This window comes from Prosopis cineraria, unplaced genomic scaffold (assembly GCF_029017545.1).
Source record: "Prosopis cineraria cultivar Desert tree isolate PC_DT_omini unplaced genomic scaffold, ASM2901754v1 PC3, whole genome shotgun sequence".
Taxonomy (NCBI): domain Eukaryota; kingdom Viridiplantae; phylum Streptophyta; class Magnoliopsida; order Fabales; family Fabaceae; genus Prosopis; species Prosopis cineraria.
This window is the reverse complement of record NW_026555334.1, coordinates 9,362,058-9,378,718: the sequence shown is the minus strand read 5'-3', so window position 1 is coordinate 9,378,718 and position 16,661 is coordinate 9,362,058. Positions and strand designations below refer to the sequence as shown.

Sequence of the window (16,661 nt, the reverse complement as noted above, 5' to 3'; positions counted from 1 at the left end):
TCTTATATCTTATCTTGTTTTAAAAGTTGTCTCATCTTATTAGGAATCGAGACGGGATTGGAATGTTTCATCGTCTTCATAAAGCAGAGAATGTGGGAGAAAAGTTTAAATAATAACATTTATTAATTAAAATTTTAAATCACATAATTTATTAAATTTAAAATCAAAACAATACAAGTGCATAAATAACAATAATTATTAAATTACATTAATTACAATTATAACAATTTAAAGTCAAGTATATATGAGACATAATGTATTATGATAGCAATTGTAATTTATTTTTAGGTTATAAGAGCAACAATATACAAGTCTGGCACAGTATTAAGTTATTATTCTTTTTCTTTAATTAAAATATGTTAAGTTAGTGACTCTTCTTAAAATAAAATAAGAAATATGATATAAACAAAAGTTATTAAATAAGTAAATATAAGAATAAATTATATTAATATAATTAATATATTATAAAGGAATATATTAACATGTATTGTTTATTTTCTATTATTAAAATTATTAATATAAAAAATTTAGTTTAAATAAGAATAGCAAGTATTGAAATTATAATTAATATAAATATAAATTATATTAATATAATTAACATATTTAATGTATACTTTCTTTAAAAAAATAATATATATTTATATCATATTTGGGATGAGAGACAGGATGTGACGTCCTGAGGGTGATCTCATATTTCATCCTGTTTTGAACTCCTTTTTTATCTTGTCTTATAAAGTTTCATCCCGATTATCTTTTGATTGGGACTGGATTCGTCTTGTATGACTGGAATGAAATTGGGCCAATCGAGATGGATACAAGTTCAACATCCCTACTTATAATACTCCAACCTCTTCATCTCACTTAAATTCACTTTTTTATCTTAAAAAAATTTTTTAAAAAAATTCTTTGTCCAAAGTAAGAAAAATTACATTTTTAAATTCAAAATATCAGCTCTTAAACTTCTCGCCTATCATATTCTGTAAAACTAGTTTATGTATTCGTCTGGCAAAAATTAACTTTGTAAAAGTCATTTATTATAACAATTTTTTTTTTCGGGTACAATTTTTTTTCATTGTCTCTACCATTCTCACATTCTTTCTCATTATAAGTACTCATCTCATTATGGCATGGCATGTTTCTTTCATTAATGTCTCTTCCAGTGATCCTTGATTTCACAAAACCAAATGTGATTTTCATCTCATAGTCATTTCAGATTACATTGCATTGTTTGTTAGTCTTATTTTTTTGGCCTATCTAAAGTAATGTGCCAAAAGAGGCAGAATTCTTTTTTTTTTTTTTTTAAAGTCTAGATTAGATAAGGCCTCTATTACTGTTGGTTCTGGCATATGAAGGTTCTTCCTCATTTTGGTTTTGATTTTTAACATCTTAACTAAATCACTTACTTTTTTCAAAAAATGATTATGATTTTTTTAAATATCAAAGATACATAATTGGTGGAAATAAACATAGCAAACCTAACATTGCAAGTTCAAGAATATTTGAAAATTGTCGTCGCTGGATTGAACATCACAGTTTGGCAAGTCTATCAAAAAGTCAACGAATGTGAGAATTGACTAGTTGAATTGTTTGTCGCCACTACAAATACAAGAAGACATGTTTTGAAAAGCATTTACATTTTTTTTTGAACAAATCTATAAAAAAGTCAACAAATGTGAGAATTGACTAGTTAGAATTGTTCATCGCCACTAAAAGCAATATAAGACGTGTTTTGAAAACAACTACGTTTTCTAAATACACGTTTACAAGATCTAATAAACATCCGTTTCCTACAACATGGGAATGGAATGTCCAGAAATCGTAATTCTTTCCCAAACATGTGCATACATTATGTCTTTACTTTTTTTTCCTTATATATATATATATATATATATATGAAAAAATAATGGATAGACAAACAAGATACAGAATAATGTCTGTATAAAATATAAATAATATATCAAAGTCCTAAAAAAAAAAATCAAATTTACCTAATGGAAATATGTATAAGCTGTGAATAATACAACTTATTCTTAAAACTCTATATGATTTACAAAAAATATGTTTAATTCATCAATCTCTGCGTTTTTTTTTTGGGTGAAATTAATTTATGATATCTTATTTGTTAAAATGTCAATATATAATATTTTTTCTCTGTGTACAATATGTATGAAAGGATGATAAATTAGCATTATCCATTCCGTGTATCATTTACTTCCATGCATATTTAGAAGTTTAAATATTTAGAGAGTCATATTTGCATTTATAACAACACAACCGCATACATGATTTAAATTCTTACAGTTGAAAGAATTCTATTTGCATTTGCATAATCTGTATTTACTTTTGTGAATATTCAAAATTAAAAATTTTTGTTGTCTTGAAATTTATCCAATTAATCAAGAAACAATTAAAGTAACGATCATCTAAATGCAAAAAAAAAAAAAAAAAAATCTATAATGTAAATTTGTTTGTTTGAACCGCCAACGCGGGTTCAAGTTACTAATGCACTCATCTCTTTCTCCAGATTACACGCAAACTGTTACAAATTTTCGTCCAAAACAAGCAAAACCGAAAAAGATCAGAAAAAATTAGCAACAGTACGGGCTAAACTCAACACCAGTATTCAGATACCAAACTCGAGAAAAGACAAATTCTTGGTGCTTTTGGTCTCTGAGCGGTGTGGCTTCTCTCATTAGCTTCGTTCAATTCAATCCTATGACCTGTTGTTGTATTATCATGTCTTGAATCAGCACTGACATGTTCAGAACAGAAGATCCATCTTTCTCCATTGCCTTGTTTGCTTTCTCTGCATAATTTCTTGCTCTCTCTCTTATCCTTTCACTTTCTTCATCTTCTTCACTCATCACTTTCTCTATTGCCTCCTTCACTTTTTCCTTCTTCACCTGAACCCCATACTTTTCCTCTTCCCCAAAATTCATGGCACTCTCAACTCCCAACCTCACACCTATCTCCAGCACCTGCACTACAAGCTTCTCATTATAAAACTGTTCTGCGAACAAAGGAAATGTTATTAAGGGCACTCCACTGCATATCCCTTCAAGTGTTGAGTTCCATCCACAGTGTGTTAAGAATGCTCCAATTGCTTTGTGTGACAGTATCAGAACTTGTGGAACCCAACCTCTTATTATCTGTCCTCTTTCTTTCACTCTCTCTTCTAATCCATCTTCCTTCAGCAGCTTCTCCATTTCCTCTCTTTTGTATGCTCCTCTCAGAACCAGAATGAATGGTCTCTCTGTAGCTTCCAGCCCCAAACCAAGCTCCATTAATTGTTCTGGCGTTACGTTGTTTAAGCTTCCAAGGCAGACATAGATGACAGATCTTGCAGGCCATGAATCAAGCCACTTCAAGTATTGCCCTTCTTGGTTCGAGTCTGTCTTGCCTCTTTGAGCTTTGTCCAAGTTGTCTTTGATGGATAAAGAGACAGGACCGATACAATAGACATTTTTTCCTGAGGCTTTTGTGTACTCTTTAAGATACTCATCTTCCAACTCTTGAAAGCTATTCACAAGCACTCCAAATGCTTCTTCTTCAGCTTCCCATACTTTGTCACGAAACTCAGCGTCCAGCTTTGTGGGGGCATTAAAGAATAAGGAATGAAGCTGACATCTTTTAAACTCAATCTTATGAGGCAATCCAGGGACAAGGACTGGTTCTGATGAACCAGACACGACGACATTCTGGTAGACATTGGAATATTCACGCAGGTTGTGATTGCACAACATTTTGAAACAGTTTGTTCCATCGAATGTAATTCCTGGAACTCGGAACTTTTTGGCTACAGAAGCTACAGATGGAATGTAAGGGTCATAAATGACACAGGTTGGAGATGGATTAAGGTTTTCAAAGAGCTGTTCAAGTGGCTTCTGCAACATCAACAAAGCTTTCATGAAGTTAAACCGAAGATCTGCTGCAGGTAAGGTATCAAAGCTCTCACATCCCTGAGGCACACCAGCTTCAGCATTTGGGAACTGAAAGAGTCGAAGGTGGAGAGTTGAACCCGACCGGATCTCTTTCTCAATGTCGGGTCTGACTCGAACTGCGTTGAGGGGTGTAGTGAGTATAGTCACCTTGAGATTCTGGCGAGCCAACATTATGGCTATGTCCACCATGGGAAGAAGATGACCTGGGGTCATGAAGGGTATCAAAACAAAGTGAAGCTGATGATGATCATGATCATCATGCTCATCAAGCTTCTTCTGCAGCGTCATGGTGTAGCAGATGGAGATGAGATTCAATGGAAATAGTTAGAGAAGATAGTGGTGGTGGGGAAGGAGTTTACAGAGAGAGAGAGAGAGAGAAGGTGATGATGATGATGAGTGAGATGCAGGCTGGCAATAAAAAACTGAAACTGAAAGAAGAGTATTTTATTGTGAGAAAAAACAAACTGAAATGTGGAACACATGAAGGAAGAGGTGAGACACAAATAAGGAAGCAGTGAGGGTGGCACGTACTATGTATGCATGAAGGGTTCATAAATGTGAGTCTTGATTACTGTGTGGACAGCTACTTATGAGTTGTTGCGAGTTTGTTACTGTGAATGGATCGTTACCAAGGTCGTCATGAGTAATCATGTCTCATGTAGGATTTGAATTCACTTATTGCATTAAAATACAGTCAATGTCTGTATCATCTAAATTATTAAAATTTAAATCAATAATTATAAATTTATGCTTCACTTAAGATTAATAAATAAGTGAATTTATCTTAATCATTAATATAGATTTTAATAGTTTAGATTGTACAGTTATTTAATACTTATATTAAGTATAGTTATCAAATTCAAATCCATGTATAGAGTTGAGAAAATTAGCCAAGTCCATTTAAACTCGTTTAACTTGAAATTAAATTGGGTTTGGTGGGGTTTATATTATTTTAGGATTTACATATCGTTTTATGGAAATTAATTATAAATCATATGATAATAATCTCAAGTTTGAGTACATGTAAATGTAAAAAAATATTTTAAAAAAAGTTACCTCCAATTGAACCTGATAATAACATTTGTTATTACATGTTAAGTGTCTTTTTATATTAAAGACATTTGTATTTATAACATATGGCAATATTAGATTTTTAATAATATATATTATTTTGTATATTTATAGTTAGGATGATTATAACTATTTTATTTTCTGTTATTATTTTATTTCTTGATAGATCTTTTTTCTTTGTATAAATATATCTCATATTGAAATGAATTTTAGCCTATATTGAAATCTCACTCTACTAGCACATAATCCTTCCTGACCACAATATAGAATATTTTTTAAAAACTTTGTTTAGTTCAAAATATAAGATGTTGAATAATTTTTATAATTATTTTTTCAACTATACCCCTATTTCATTTATTACTCATTTTGAAAAACATGATGTATGGAAATTTTAATTATTATTATTAATGTACTTATATAGGATATTTAATGAGGATAAAAATGAAAAGATGTAAATTTTTTTAAGAAATTAAGATTTCAACTAATATTTTTTAATAATCATGAATTAGTTATCAATGCCTTATATTTTGGTTTGGAGGAAGTATATAGGGATTTTGAATGTTTAATGTAATAGGTCTAATCTTGTGATCGGGAAAAAACATTTTATTAGTTGCAGACAAATTTGAGCCATTTAATTTTTCGAATTGATCATAGCCATCCACTTTCTTTTCCTTTCTTTTTTGGGCTTGATTTTAGCTTCATGATTTTTCATAAGCTTCATTATTTTATGGGGATGAATTCAAATATCAAATGGTTCATATGTATTCATAATGATTAATGAAACACTGTGTTTTTGAGTTGTACTCCAGTTTGAAATATAAGAGAAACTACCGGCCATTTGCTTCTTTGTTTTTATTTATAAGTAAAACCGTAAATTTCAAAAAGCATTTATTACATTTTCCTCAAATTGTTTCTCATAATTATTATACTTAATCAAATTTTCTAAACTGTAGTGTGTGAATTGACTATTTTCTCTTATGGCATAAGCTTATTGTGTTCGATTTTCAAATTCCAGGTGGGAGAATTCTGAATGTCTCTTAAATAGTGGTCAAGGATTCATGCCTTCCAGATGTAACAAAATTTTTTTGAATTAAATTAAAATTATGATTTTTCCTAAATTCTTACAATGAATATGAGCATTTTTATTTAAGGAATTAATTATGGAAACTAAGGATTTAAAATTAAGATTGATATTATTTTGAGTTTTGATTGTGGAATAAATTTGTATTTAAAACTATTTGAGGTTAATCAAATGTTTAGACACTGCACGATGGTTTATTTGGGCCTAGAATACTAGAAGAGTGTTAATTAGGGCCCAAAATAAGTGTTGGTCTGGATTGGGCCCAAAATTGTAGGCTTGAATAGAATCTGCCCATTTTGCATTAACTTTGCGCGAACAAGCATTCCACAGGTCTCGACCACACGTTGTCAGAGGCAAAGGGCTGGTTTAAGTTGGGGGAGAAGCCTCCTCTGCCTTAAGGGGCAGTGGGAGATTTAAACTGTTCAGATTTAATCTAAACAGTTAATTTTAATATTTTTTATTTATATTTTTAAAATAAAAATATATAAAATTTTAAAAAAAACTAATAAATATACTTATTAATGTGAAAGTTTAGATTTAATATAGATGAATCAAATTTAATATAAAAAATTTAAATTAATTTTTCAGATATATTTTGAATGGTGTAAACATATTTTGAATAGAATAGTAAATTTATTAAAAATTTAATATTAAATTTAGATCATGTATATTAAATATGAATTGTCAAATTGATAAGTATATTTATTAAAAATTTTTGTTAGAATTTTTATATATTTTTATTTTAAAAAATATATTTTTTATTTTAAAAATAAATAAATAGTAAAAATAGCAATATTAAATCTGGACCCTCCAGATTACATTTGGACGGTCTAGATTTTCCTCTGCCTCACAAGAGTGGCAAATGAGGTTTCTCGCAAAGAGAAAGGCCGACTTCATTTAAGTTGAGTTCTTTGCACATAGATAGGTATAACATTGTTATGATCGCTCGCGGACAAAAATTTTCATTAATCCTTGTTGTTTCATATAAAAAATGGGAGAGTTTTGGGAGAAACAGAGAGTAGCTATCTTGCTTTGCTCACAAATTTTGGATTCCTTTGGAGTGATTTTGAGCTTAGAAACCACTTAAGATAAGTTCCTAGCTCCCTCCTCTTGCTTTATACACTGATTTTTGGTTGGTTCTTAGAAGATTTTCAGTTAGGATTTTCATGGGTGGAAAGTAATCTGAATTTATATAGGATAAATATTATTGTTGAGGTTGTTGGAAGTATGATAAATGCTTTAGATTATTATTTTATTGATGAAATTTGAATTTGAAGCTTATGGGTTAAACCCTAAGTTATTATGGTTGAGTTGTTGTTAAATCTTAAAGTGCAAGAGGATTTATGATGTTTAAATGTTTATTTGGGATTATAAATATGTTATAAAATTTTAAAATGATGATTCTATACTTGAGACTAAGTTTGTAATTTTTGAAAAATTATAATACGAATTTATGAAATAGAAAAGAGAAAAATTATAGTGTTAGAAATGGTTTGGGTGATTGATTATGATTTGTTAAGGTGTGATTATGTTAGTAAGGGAGTTAGAACTTTAGTTGGTTATACTTACCTTATATTAGCATAAATACTGAAATTGAGAAAGGTAAGTTATTTTCTCAAACTCTATGATTAGAGTTGTTTATTCGTTTCAAAAATTGAAACTAAAATTATGTGATGTGAAAAACTATTGTGAATTGTATTGATGAAGATGATGGAGGAAGGAAAATTGAAAAGGGTAAATTATTATTAAAGCCATGAGGTAATTATGTTTTATTGTGTGATTATTGTTGCCTATTGTTACTTCTTTGATTATTTGAAAAATATGTCGAGATATTTGTTGAGAAATTATGGGGATATGTTTATTGAGAAATAAATAGTAGAATTATAACTATGTATTTTGAAATGTTTTTGTTAAGTGAGATTCTATATTGTAATATTATTGAAAGTGATAAAATTGTTAGGGAGATTTATTGATATTATTGTTGTATTTTTGTGCATGTTGTACACCCCTATTGAAAGCTCAATAGGTTTCTTATAATGGCTTGAGTTAATCTATTTTTAACTAAGTAATTTAGTACTAAGTAAAGGTTACGACTTGAGGTTAATGGAGAAAGATAAGGGTGGTTTTTTGTTGCGAAATTTGATGCTCTTGTATTTGTTTAAAAGTATTTTTTTTTTACTTAGCTAGCTTATATATAATTATTTGTATATATTATTATAAATCGATATTAGTCAATAGGACTTTTGAATTTGATTCCTCTAGTTAGTAATTTTCACGGATCTTGGCAAGCGATCTTCATTTGTGCAACTAGGCAATCTCCCATCACTAGAAAGCATGCCAATCTTCATCTCTACTGCTCTACAACATGGTCCTTGACAATCTAAACATCAAACACTATAACGTCTACCTGTTGTAAAAATAAGCATCTCGTTCATGCATGAGATTCCCCGTCATCAGTGTGCAGTAATTTACATTGATCTATCAACATTGCTACGTGCATGTTTTGCAAGCTACTGGCTAGCTAGGTATGGAAGGTTTGGGTCGTGAAAGGGAAAGAAAGACGTACGAATTGTATAGGAAATAGAGAAAGTGGTGAAGAGGGATGAGTCATTCATGCTCCTGAAGGGATAAATGGATGGTTCTTCGCTGAAGCATTTCTTTCTCATAAAAAGAGCCATACATGCATGCATACAAGGAGTGTTCAAATTCCAAAAATGAGATTGATTTAGAACCATGAAGGAAGAGGGGGATCCAAAACCTGTTGACAAAAGCTTCATATGGGTAGGCAAGAGATTCTTCTGTGCACGACATATATTATATTCCATCCGTCTATTATACTCCATTTGTTTTAAATTATAAGTCACTTTAGAAGGGATTTCTTCATTTTAAAATATAAGACATTTTGAATATATTAAAGTTTCATTAAACGTACTAATTTCAAATTTACTTTTTCTCTTTCTATAATTAATTTTGTCCCTTCTCTTTTCAATATATTGAATGGTAGGTATTTTTAAAAGTTTATATTTTTGTTTTAGAAAGATAAGGTTATTAAATATATTTAATGAGATTTATTAATATGTAAAATTTAATCTAAAAATATCTTATAATTTGATATATTATGCGTCCCTTGTCCATGTCCATGTGTCCATGTGGGGTGGTTATAATTGGAGAAAGAAGACAGCCTCGATGTTAGAAGCTAGAACCCACAAAAAACCATGACAATCAAAGGTGAGTATACTTACTTATAGATCACAATTCAGAGTAGTGCTGCTTCTGCCCTCCCTCAGCCCCTTGCGCTCTACTCAAGCTTTTCTGCACTGTTGCCTCTCCGCCTTCATGCTTCGGCCTTCATGTTGATCATTTTCTGTTATTGTACAGATGCTATTAGTCTAGTCACCAAAGGATGTGAGGAATCACACCCCTTTTTTGGATATAATTAAAGATGTTCGTTTTTTGTCTTACAAGATTGGAGTTTATTTATCCATCATATTAGTAGAGACTCCAATACTCATGTTGATTATTTTGCTAAGTTTGCTAATAAGTTAAATGTTGGTTTTTGTATCTCTGACTATCTTTACTCCAAAAGGTGGTGGATGATGATAATGTTTTTGGAGAACAACTTATCTTGATGTAATCTCTTTCAGAGACCATTGGGACCTGTGTTTGTTCCATTAATTCAGAAGGTGGTGCACAAACAAGGAAGAAGAAACGGATGACATATTAATAAATGTGAACCTTGACGATCGTGTACACGTACGGGCAAGTGTGAGTTGTGAGTTAGAATTTGGCGTGTAGTCTTGGCTGGTTTCTCTATTTTCCTTTTGATTAAGATTGTAAAAATAAAATTTGTGAATATATGATATAATGCGCACCAAGAACATGGGGAGAGGAGAAATGAATAAAACTAACCAGGATTCCGTGCGTTGTACGGGTTTGTGATCAGAAAATTATAGGACGTAATATAAATAACATTGTTACAAAATTCTAATTTAAGTAATAATATTGTCTTATTAGAAAAAAATGAAGATTTGTTTATACATATTTTCAATTTTAAAGTTTAAAATTAGAGTTTATTCTATATATTGCACAAATGATATACTTATTTCAACTTAACCAAATTCCTTGAATATTTTTCATTCGAAATAATTTCTTTTTAAAAGTTAACACATACATATTCATTTATATGGGGTTTACATCAAACTTAACGGAGAAACTACAACTATTTTACTTACAAAAAAAAATATTCAAAAAAAAAACATGAAATTAAATATTATTCCCTCTGTTAAAAAATATAAAACATTTTTTGAGAAGTTGGATATTAAAAAATATAAGATATTTTTAATCTTTCGAGGTAAAATCATTGATTTTTTTTTCAAAAATGTTCTTATTAATAATGACTTTATTATTACAGGAAAGGTTGTTAAACTCAAAAATTTAAGTAAACTCATGAGAGAGATGTAAACTCAAAACGTAAACTTAAATCATAAGGTCGTAAGAGACTAAGAGTTCACTTTTATTAATAAATAATATTTAAAAGTACATAATTAAATAATTAAATTATAAAATATTATCATAATTTAATTTAAATATATTTTAAATATAAATTATTAGAATTAAATTTATCTACATTTATAAATTATTATATTCAATATAAAAATTTCAAAATATGATAATTTATTTTTGGCATTGTTTGTTTTCTTTTTTATTAATATTAATATCTATTTTTTTAAATTTTATTTTTCATTGAATCAAATTCTTTTGCTTTTGCAAATTAAGTTTTACATAGTGTGTGTATATATCTCTTGCTTAATGAGTTTGTAAGCAGGTTAACACAATTTTATAAGTTAAAAATGTACAAAACGGTAAACTCAAAGAGTTAACTTGTGAGTTTAATCAAGTTTTACTTAGTTTGAGTTTATGAGTGAATTAATACAATTTTATAAGCTAGAAATGTGAAAATAATAAACTCGTAAAGTCAACTCGAGAGTTTGATAATAATAATTGTAAGATGTTTAATAAGAATAAATATGAAAAGATAAAGTTAGTTTGAAAGTAGGTAACTATTTTATTAAGAGTAATATTTAATTAAAAATATTTTATATTTTTAAATGAAGGAAGTAATTTTTAAAATCTCTAATGGAGCCATGTAGAAATTTCCCTTCAATAGTTCATTGCCATTGGTGGATGTGCTAATGGCTTGAAGCTTTGGATTCTCTTCATGGTGCTTCCATCGCTATGGCCATTCATTAATTATTCATCAGAACCCTCTTGTTCTCATTTTCTTCTTTAGGAACTTCTTGGACGTTCCCACAACCTAAGAAAAGGAAACTTTTGTTAGCGATATATTAAATTAAGGTAATCATGTATTCACTTACTCATTCGCATCATCCTTTTTATGAACATTTACAAAATTCCAAAAAACATGTAAGAATTTACATGTAAAAGATAAAAAAGCAATATAAGTAAACTTACAATGCATGTTTAATGATTTGCTACTTTAGAAATCGCTATAAAGAAAATTATCATAACTCAAAATTTTAATACTCAAATTTACAGGTCTTTCTTTTATATTATATATTAATTATTAAATATAATTTTATTTAATATGAGACTTCTCATATCTGTCATGCCTCAAAATATGGGAGTAACTGATACAGAATATGCATCTAAATACACATCTCTTAAGCTTAATTCAAAAATTTTTTTATTTTTAAAATATTTTTCATTTAAATGAAACCTTGATATTTAACAATTAAGAGCTCAATGCCTTCTATCGAGTAGACAAGATTTTTAATAAAATAAAAACCTTAACAATAATTTATATGGAGCATCTATAACATTACTTATAAAAGTACAATATATATATATATATATATATTAAAATTTTACATTAAAAATAGAGATTAATTAAAATGGCATCTCAACTTCAATTTAATAGTAAAATTCCTTGAATGATCTAACAGAAATACAAGCTATCTGAAACAAAATATTTTTCAATGAATAATATTCCAACTATAATATTTTTGCAAATTCAAAATAAATAAGCTATGACATATACATAAATTAAAGAGAAGGCAATTCAATGTAAGCAAATTTGTAAGCTCGAAATAAAAGTTCTACATAACTTCAATATCAAGAATTTTTAAATCTATAACAACAAAGCAGCTTTAATGTTTGATTTTGACAAGTCAAAATGATTAAATAAATACATAAATAAAAATAATAACATTTGCTAATTAAAAAACCATTAAAGTATAACACCATCAATTAATTAAAAATTTATATTTTTAAAAATTTATTATAACAATTCACAAACGTGGATACACAGTCCACGAGGATAAATAACCAGATACAGCTTATGCTACAAAGACAAACGTGGACACATAATCCACGAGAGTAATATTAACCAAACGTAGTTTGAGCTACGAAACCAACGCAAATATTCGACCCACGAACAACAAATGTGAGGACAAATCTTACAAAAATTAAATTAACTAGTCATTGACCATGACGCCTCAAGGGTTAATTGAACCGTCATTTGTAATCAATGTTTTATATAAAATCCTCTTCAAATTTATTTTCAAATATGTAAAAAAATCATCACTATTGAAATATAATTTCCATTCTCATAATCAAAATTGCATAATAGTTTTGAGCATAAAAAAAACTTGTCAAAATAAAATTTTATAACTAATGTACATGTTTGGCATTTATTAAGCAATCCACAAATTTTCAGAGTGAATAAAAATAATCTCATTAATCTTGAAAGTATAATTCATAAGAAAAACACATATACATGCCATAATTTAAAAATTCTCCACCATCTCTTTATAATTTTCAAGACAAAAATAATTTAATTAACAAAGTATTAAATACTTAATATAATTGTTATTAAATGATTAATGTAAAAGAAATATTTTAGTAAAAAATTTTATTGATAAATTAATTGAAACACTATTAACTTGTCTTTAGTGTGCTCAAATACTAGAACTTATTTCTTAGGACTTCATTCAAGTCTCCTTTCCTCTAAACACCCTATTTAATATAGGGACAATTACATTAAAGTCCCATATAAGGGAAATAATTATTGCAAGCTTTATTGATAATTGAACTAAACTGTATTGATAACTGTTTTTTTAATGCAGTTTAGTTCAGTTGTCAATCGACCTTACAGTAATTAATTCTCTTGTGTGGGACTTAACTATAATTCTCCCTTTAATATAAAGAACAAATTAATGGCCCTTACTTTAGTCAAATAAACTATCTTCCAATATTTGCAACGCTATAATCAATCGAGTTTAAAATCACTTAATCAACCAAATCTCAATTTCATCAATCATTTTAATATTTTACATGTATACCTTTCTATCCGACATTTTCATTAGATTTTAATTTGTCCTTCCAACTCTTATACTAAATTTCAATCAAGTGTATATATATGCATCACAAAATGTAATCCATTAACCATGAAAGAAAATCTTATCATCTCCCTATTTTATATGTTTCACGCTTCACTGTAGCAGCCCAACTTTAACCACTTCAATATATATATAATTTTCTTAACTTTCAGGTCTCAACATTACAACTTCATGTAAGTGAAATTTCATTACTTTCATCATCCAGTATTTTATCCACGTCCCAAAAGCTAATCATAAGAACAACCCAACTTGGTCCCTGATTTATCAACCAAATACCAATTCCAAAGATCCTCTAACTCTAAGTTCAACCTTCATAAAAAATTATTGTGTCCAATGATAATTTAATCAACAACAATCAATTTATCACACTTATTTGCTATTAAAGTCCAACACCCATCTAAAAAAATTTCTAAATTCAACTCTACTTCCTTTGTAGCGAATAAATGCCTTCCATAACTATTTAATTAACCACAGTATAAACATCACATGCAATTTGTCGCCATAATCAAGACCCCTGCAAACAGACATTTTACCAAACATTTTATATGCATTAATCTGTAAACTAAAATTCTCAATTCTTTCTCTTCAAAACTCATTCCAATGGTTTTCAATATTTGAATTCATCAAACTTCCCAATTTTTTTTTAATTCAACACTCACCAACAAAACTCAAAGAAAATTAAATCTAATTTCTTGCTCTGCAACAACCAACACAAAAGTGAAATTATCAACTGAAAATTATGCTTTTAACTAAAGTTTCAATCTGATCAAACTTCATCTACTCCCCCTATCACGTACAGCAACAACAAGAGAGATATCCCAACTCAACCAAACAATATACACACAGAATCAGTGAGCGAAAATAGGACCTGAAGCACCTACCTCGAATCAGCAAAGTTAGACGAAGGAATAGGAAACTGACAGAGAAAAAAATGAAGGATGAAACTGACGCCCCAACAACCACCCACGCACAAATGCAGCGGTGGCATTAAACTAAGAAGGAGCAGGGAAACCGTTGCACGAACAAGGAAGAACAGGGGAGAAAGAAGATCACGAACCTACAGCAGTACTCACATTAGCAGCAAACCAAAGGAGAAGGAAGAAGGATGAGCTCCACTCACCAACACCTAAACGACGCCGAGGAAGGGAGAAGAAGAGGAAGGGATCGATGATAAAGCAGGAACAGGGGGCGACGAGCTCGCGACTCCAACCTCGACAGTGGCAGATTCCCAACGGCCATCACAGCACCGGCGGCGGCAACGACGGAGGTAGGCGGAGGCTATGGTCCGAAGGTCTCTCCCCCCCCCCCCCCACCCCCCTTTTCTCTCCCTCTCCTTGCTCTGGATTGTTCGAAACTCCAGGCAAGAGAAGCAATAAGAAAGTGAAGGACAAAGCGTGAGGATCTTTGACTTGATTTTTTTTTTTTTTACTTTAAGGGTAACATAATAATTTTACCTTTGATGAAAAAAAAAAATAAAATCTCCTAATTTATGCTTCATAGATACAAACCCCCAACTTACATGTGAAGGTCCAAACAATAAATTTATTTAATAATTAATTATTGAGTTAGAATTATATTTTAAAATAAATTTTGAGAGGTTGCTTATAGATTTAATTTTATTATTTAATAATAAATTTTACTTTTTAAATAAAATTTAACAAATTTAATAATATTAAATACGACTTATCAATAATTTAATTTTAAAAAACAATATCTTTTATGATAATTTACACAGTTAAACTCAATTTCAGTATTCAAATAAATTGTGTTATAATATAATTAATTATAATTAAGATTAATCATATTAATCAATTATTTTTATAATTAATTATATCAATTAAAATTCAAACAAGCCCATATTTGTTGTCATTTTAGTGCATTCAGTTGTTAATTAATCTGGTAGCATTTAATGGTATGGTCTTACGTGGGACCGTAATTCTCCGACTTGTTTTATGGTTTTACCGTTGCATATTTAAGTAGAAAATGAGTCATTAGAGATTACCGTTGCGACTAGTTTACAATTACATTGATTTCTTCTTCTTTTCTTTTTGTATGACTTTGTCATAGCCGGAAGCATGGGGTAAATGAGAAAAGGAAATGCATGAAAAAAAAAACATACAAAATATTTAGGAAATCAATTTAATTAATTATGTCAATATAAAATATAAAAATAAACATAATAATTTTTTGCAATATTTTAATAGAAAATTATGTTGAAATTTAATGGGCTCTTTAATTTGTTTTACCTTGCAAAATATTTAAAAAATAAAAATAAAAATTTTGAGGCACATTCATACTCCACCAAAAATATCAAAGACTAATCTGTGGTCTTCCTTATATCAGGGTATTGAAGACAATGAAAGACTAGGTTAACAAGTTCAAACACCCAACAACCTGCAAAATTTCTTCATTAACATCAATTTGCAATTAACCCCATCTTATAAGTTCGGCCACATAATTCATTAAATACTCTTTCGAGTTCTAATTGTAGGACATTTCCAGCAGCAATTTCTACTAAAAATGATGGATAAATTGAAATATTTAAATCAAAATTTTTAATTTTATTCCTTTTTTATTAACGTGGAATGAATTGTGCTGTTTTTGAGAAGCTATTTAAAGCTTGGGTATCAGTTATATATATATATATATATATATATATATATCATTATTTAATGAAAATGGTACAAATAAAAGTACATTTTATTTTTTAAATCACACTTAAAAAAAACTGATTTTTTTTTAAAATGTGTGAAATAGTTGAAAGTATCTTATAATAAAGATAGAAGGGAGTACAAGAGAAGAAGATTAAAGGCCTAATCATTTAATTATTAAATCACTAACAACGAATTATTAATGCTAAATTTTTTTATGTACTATTCATTATGAGTTGTATATTTCATTCTTTTTTTTTTTTTAAAACTCATCTCAATGATCTCATAGATCATCCCCATCTCCCCTGCTTTCTCCTCTCAACGATAGATATCGACGATGTGTTGATTCAATATAATGGAACGACACAGATTCAACCAAACATAAAACCATCGACACATATATCAGTTCTTTTCTTTGTCTACAGTCAAAATTACTTCCAAACAGACCAGGCCTCAAAATTATTGATGCATCCCAAATCAATAAACCAAAACAAACAAT

The 16,661-nt window shown here is 29.0% G+C and overlaps 1 protein-coding gene across 1 annotated transcript; it reads right to left on the bottom strand.

Moving 5' to 3' along the window:
• Positions 1-2,702: 2,702 nt before the first annotated feature.
• Positions 2,703-4,229, bottom strand: LOC129305363 (UDP-glycosyltransferase 73C4-like). The gene has a single exon (XM_054945410.1). The coding sequence runs from the start codon at positions 4,227-4,229 to the stop codon at positions 2,703-2,705; it is 1,527 nt and encodes a 508-aa protein (XP_054801385.1).
• Positions 4,230-16,661: the final 12,432 nt, after the last annotated feature.

What these genes read in the sequence shown, in the direction of transcription:
- LOC129305363 (XM_054945410.1), bottom strand. Translation starts at nt 4,229, where the DNA reads ATGACGCTGCAGAAGAAGCTTGATGAGCATGATGATCATGATCATCAT.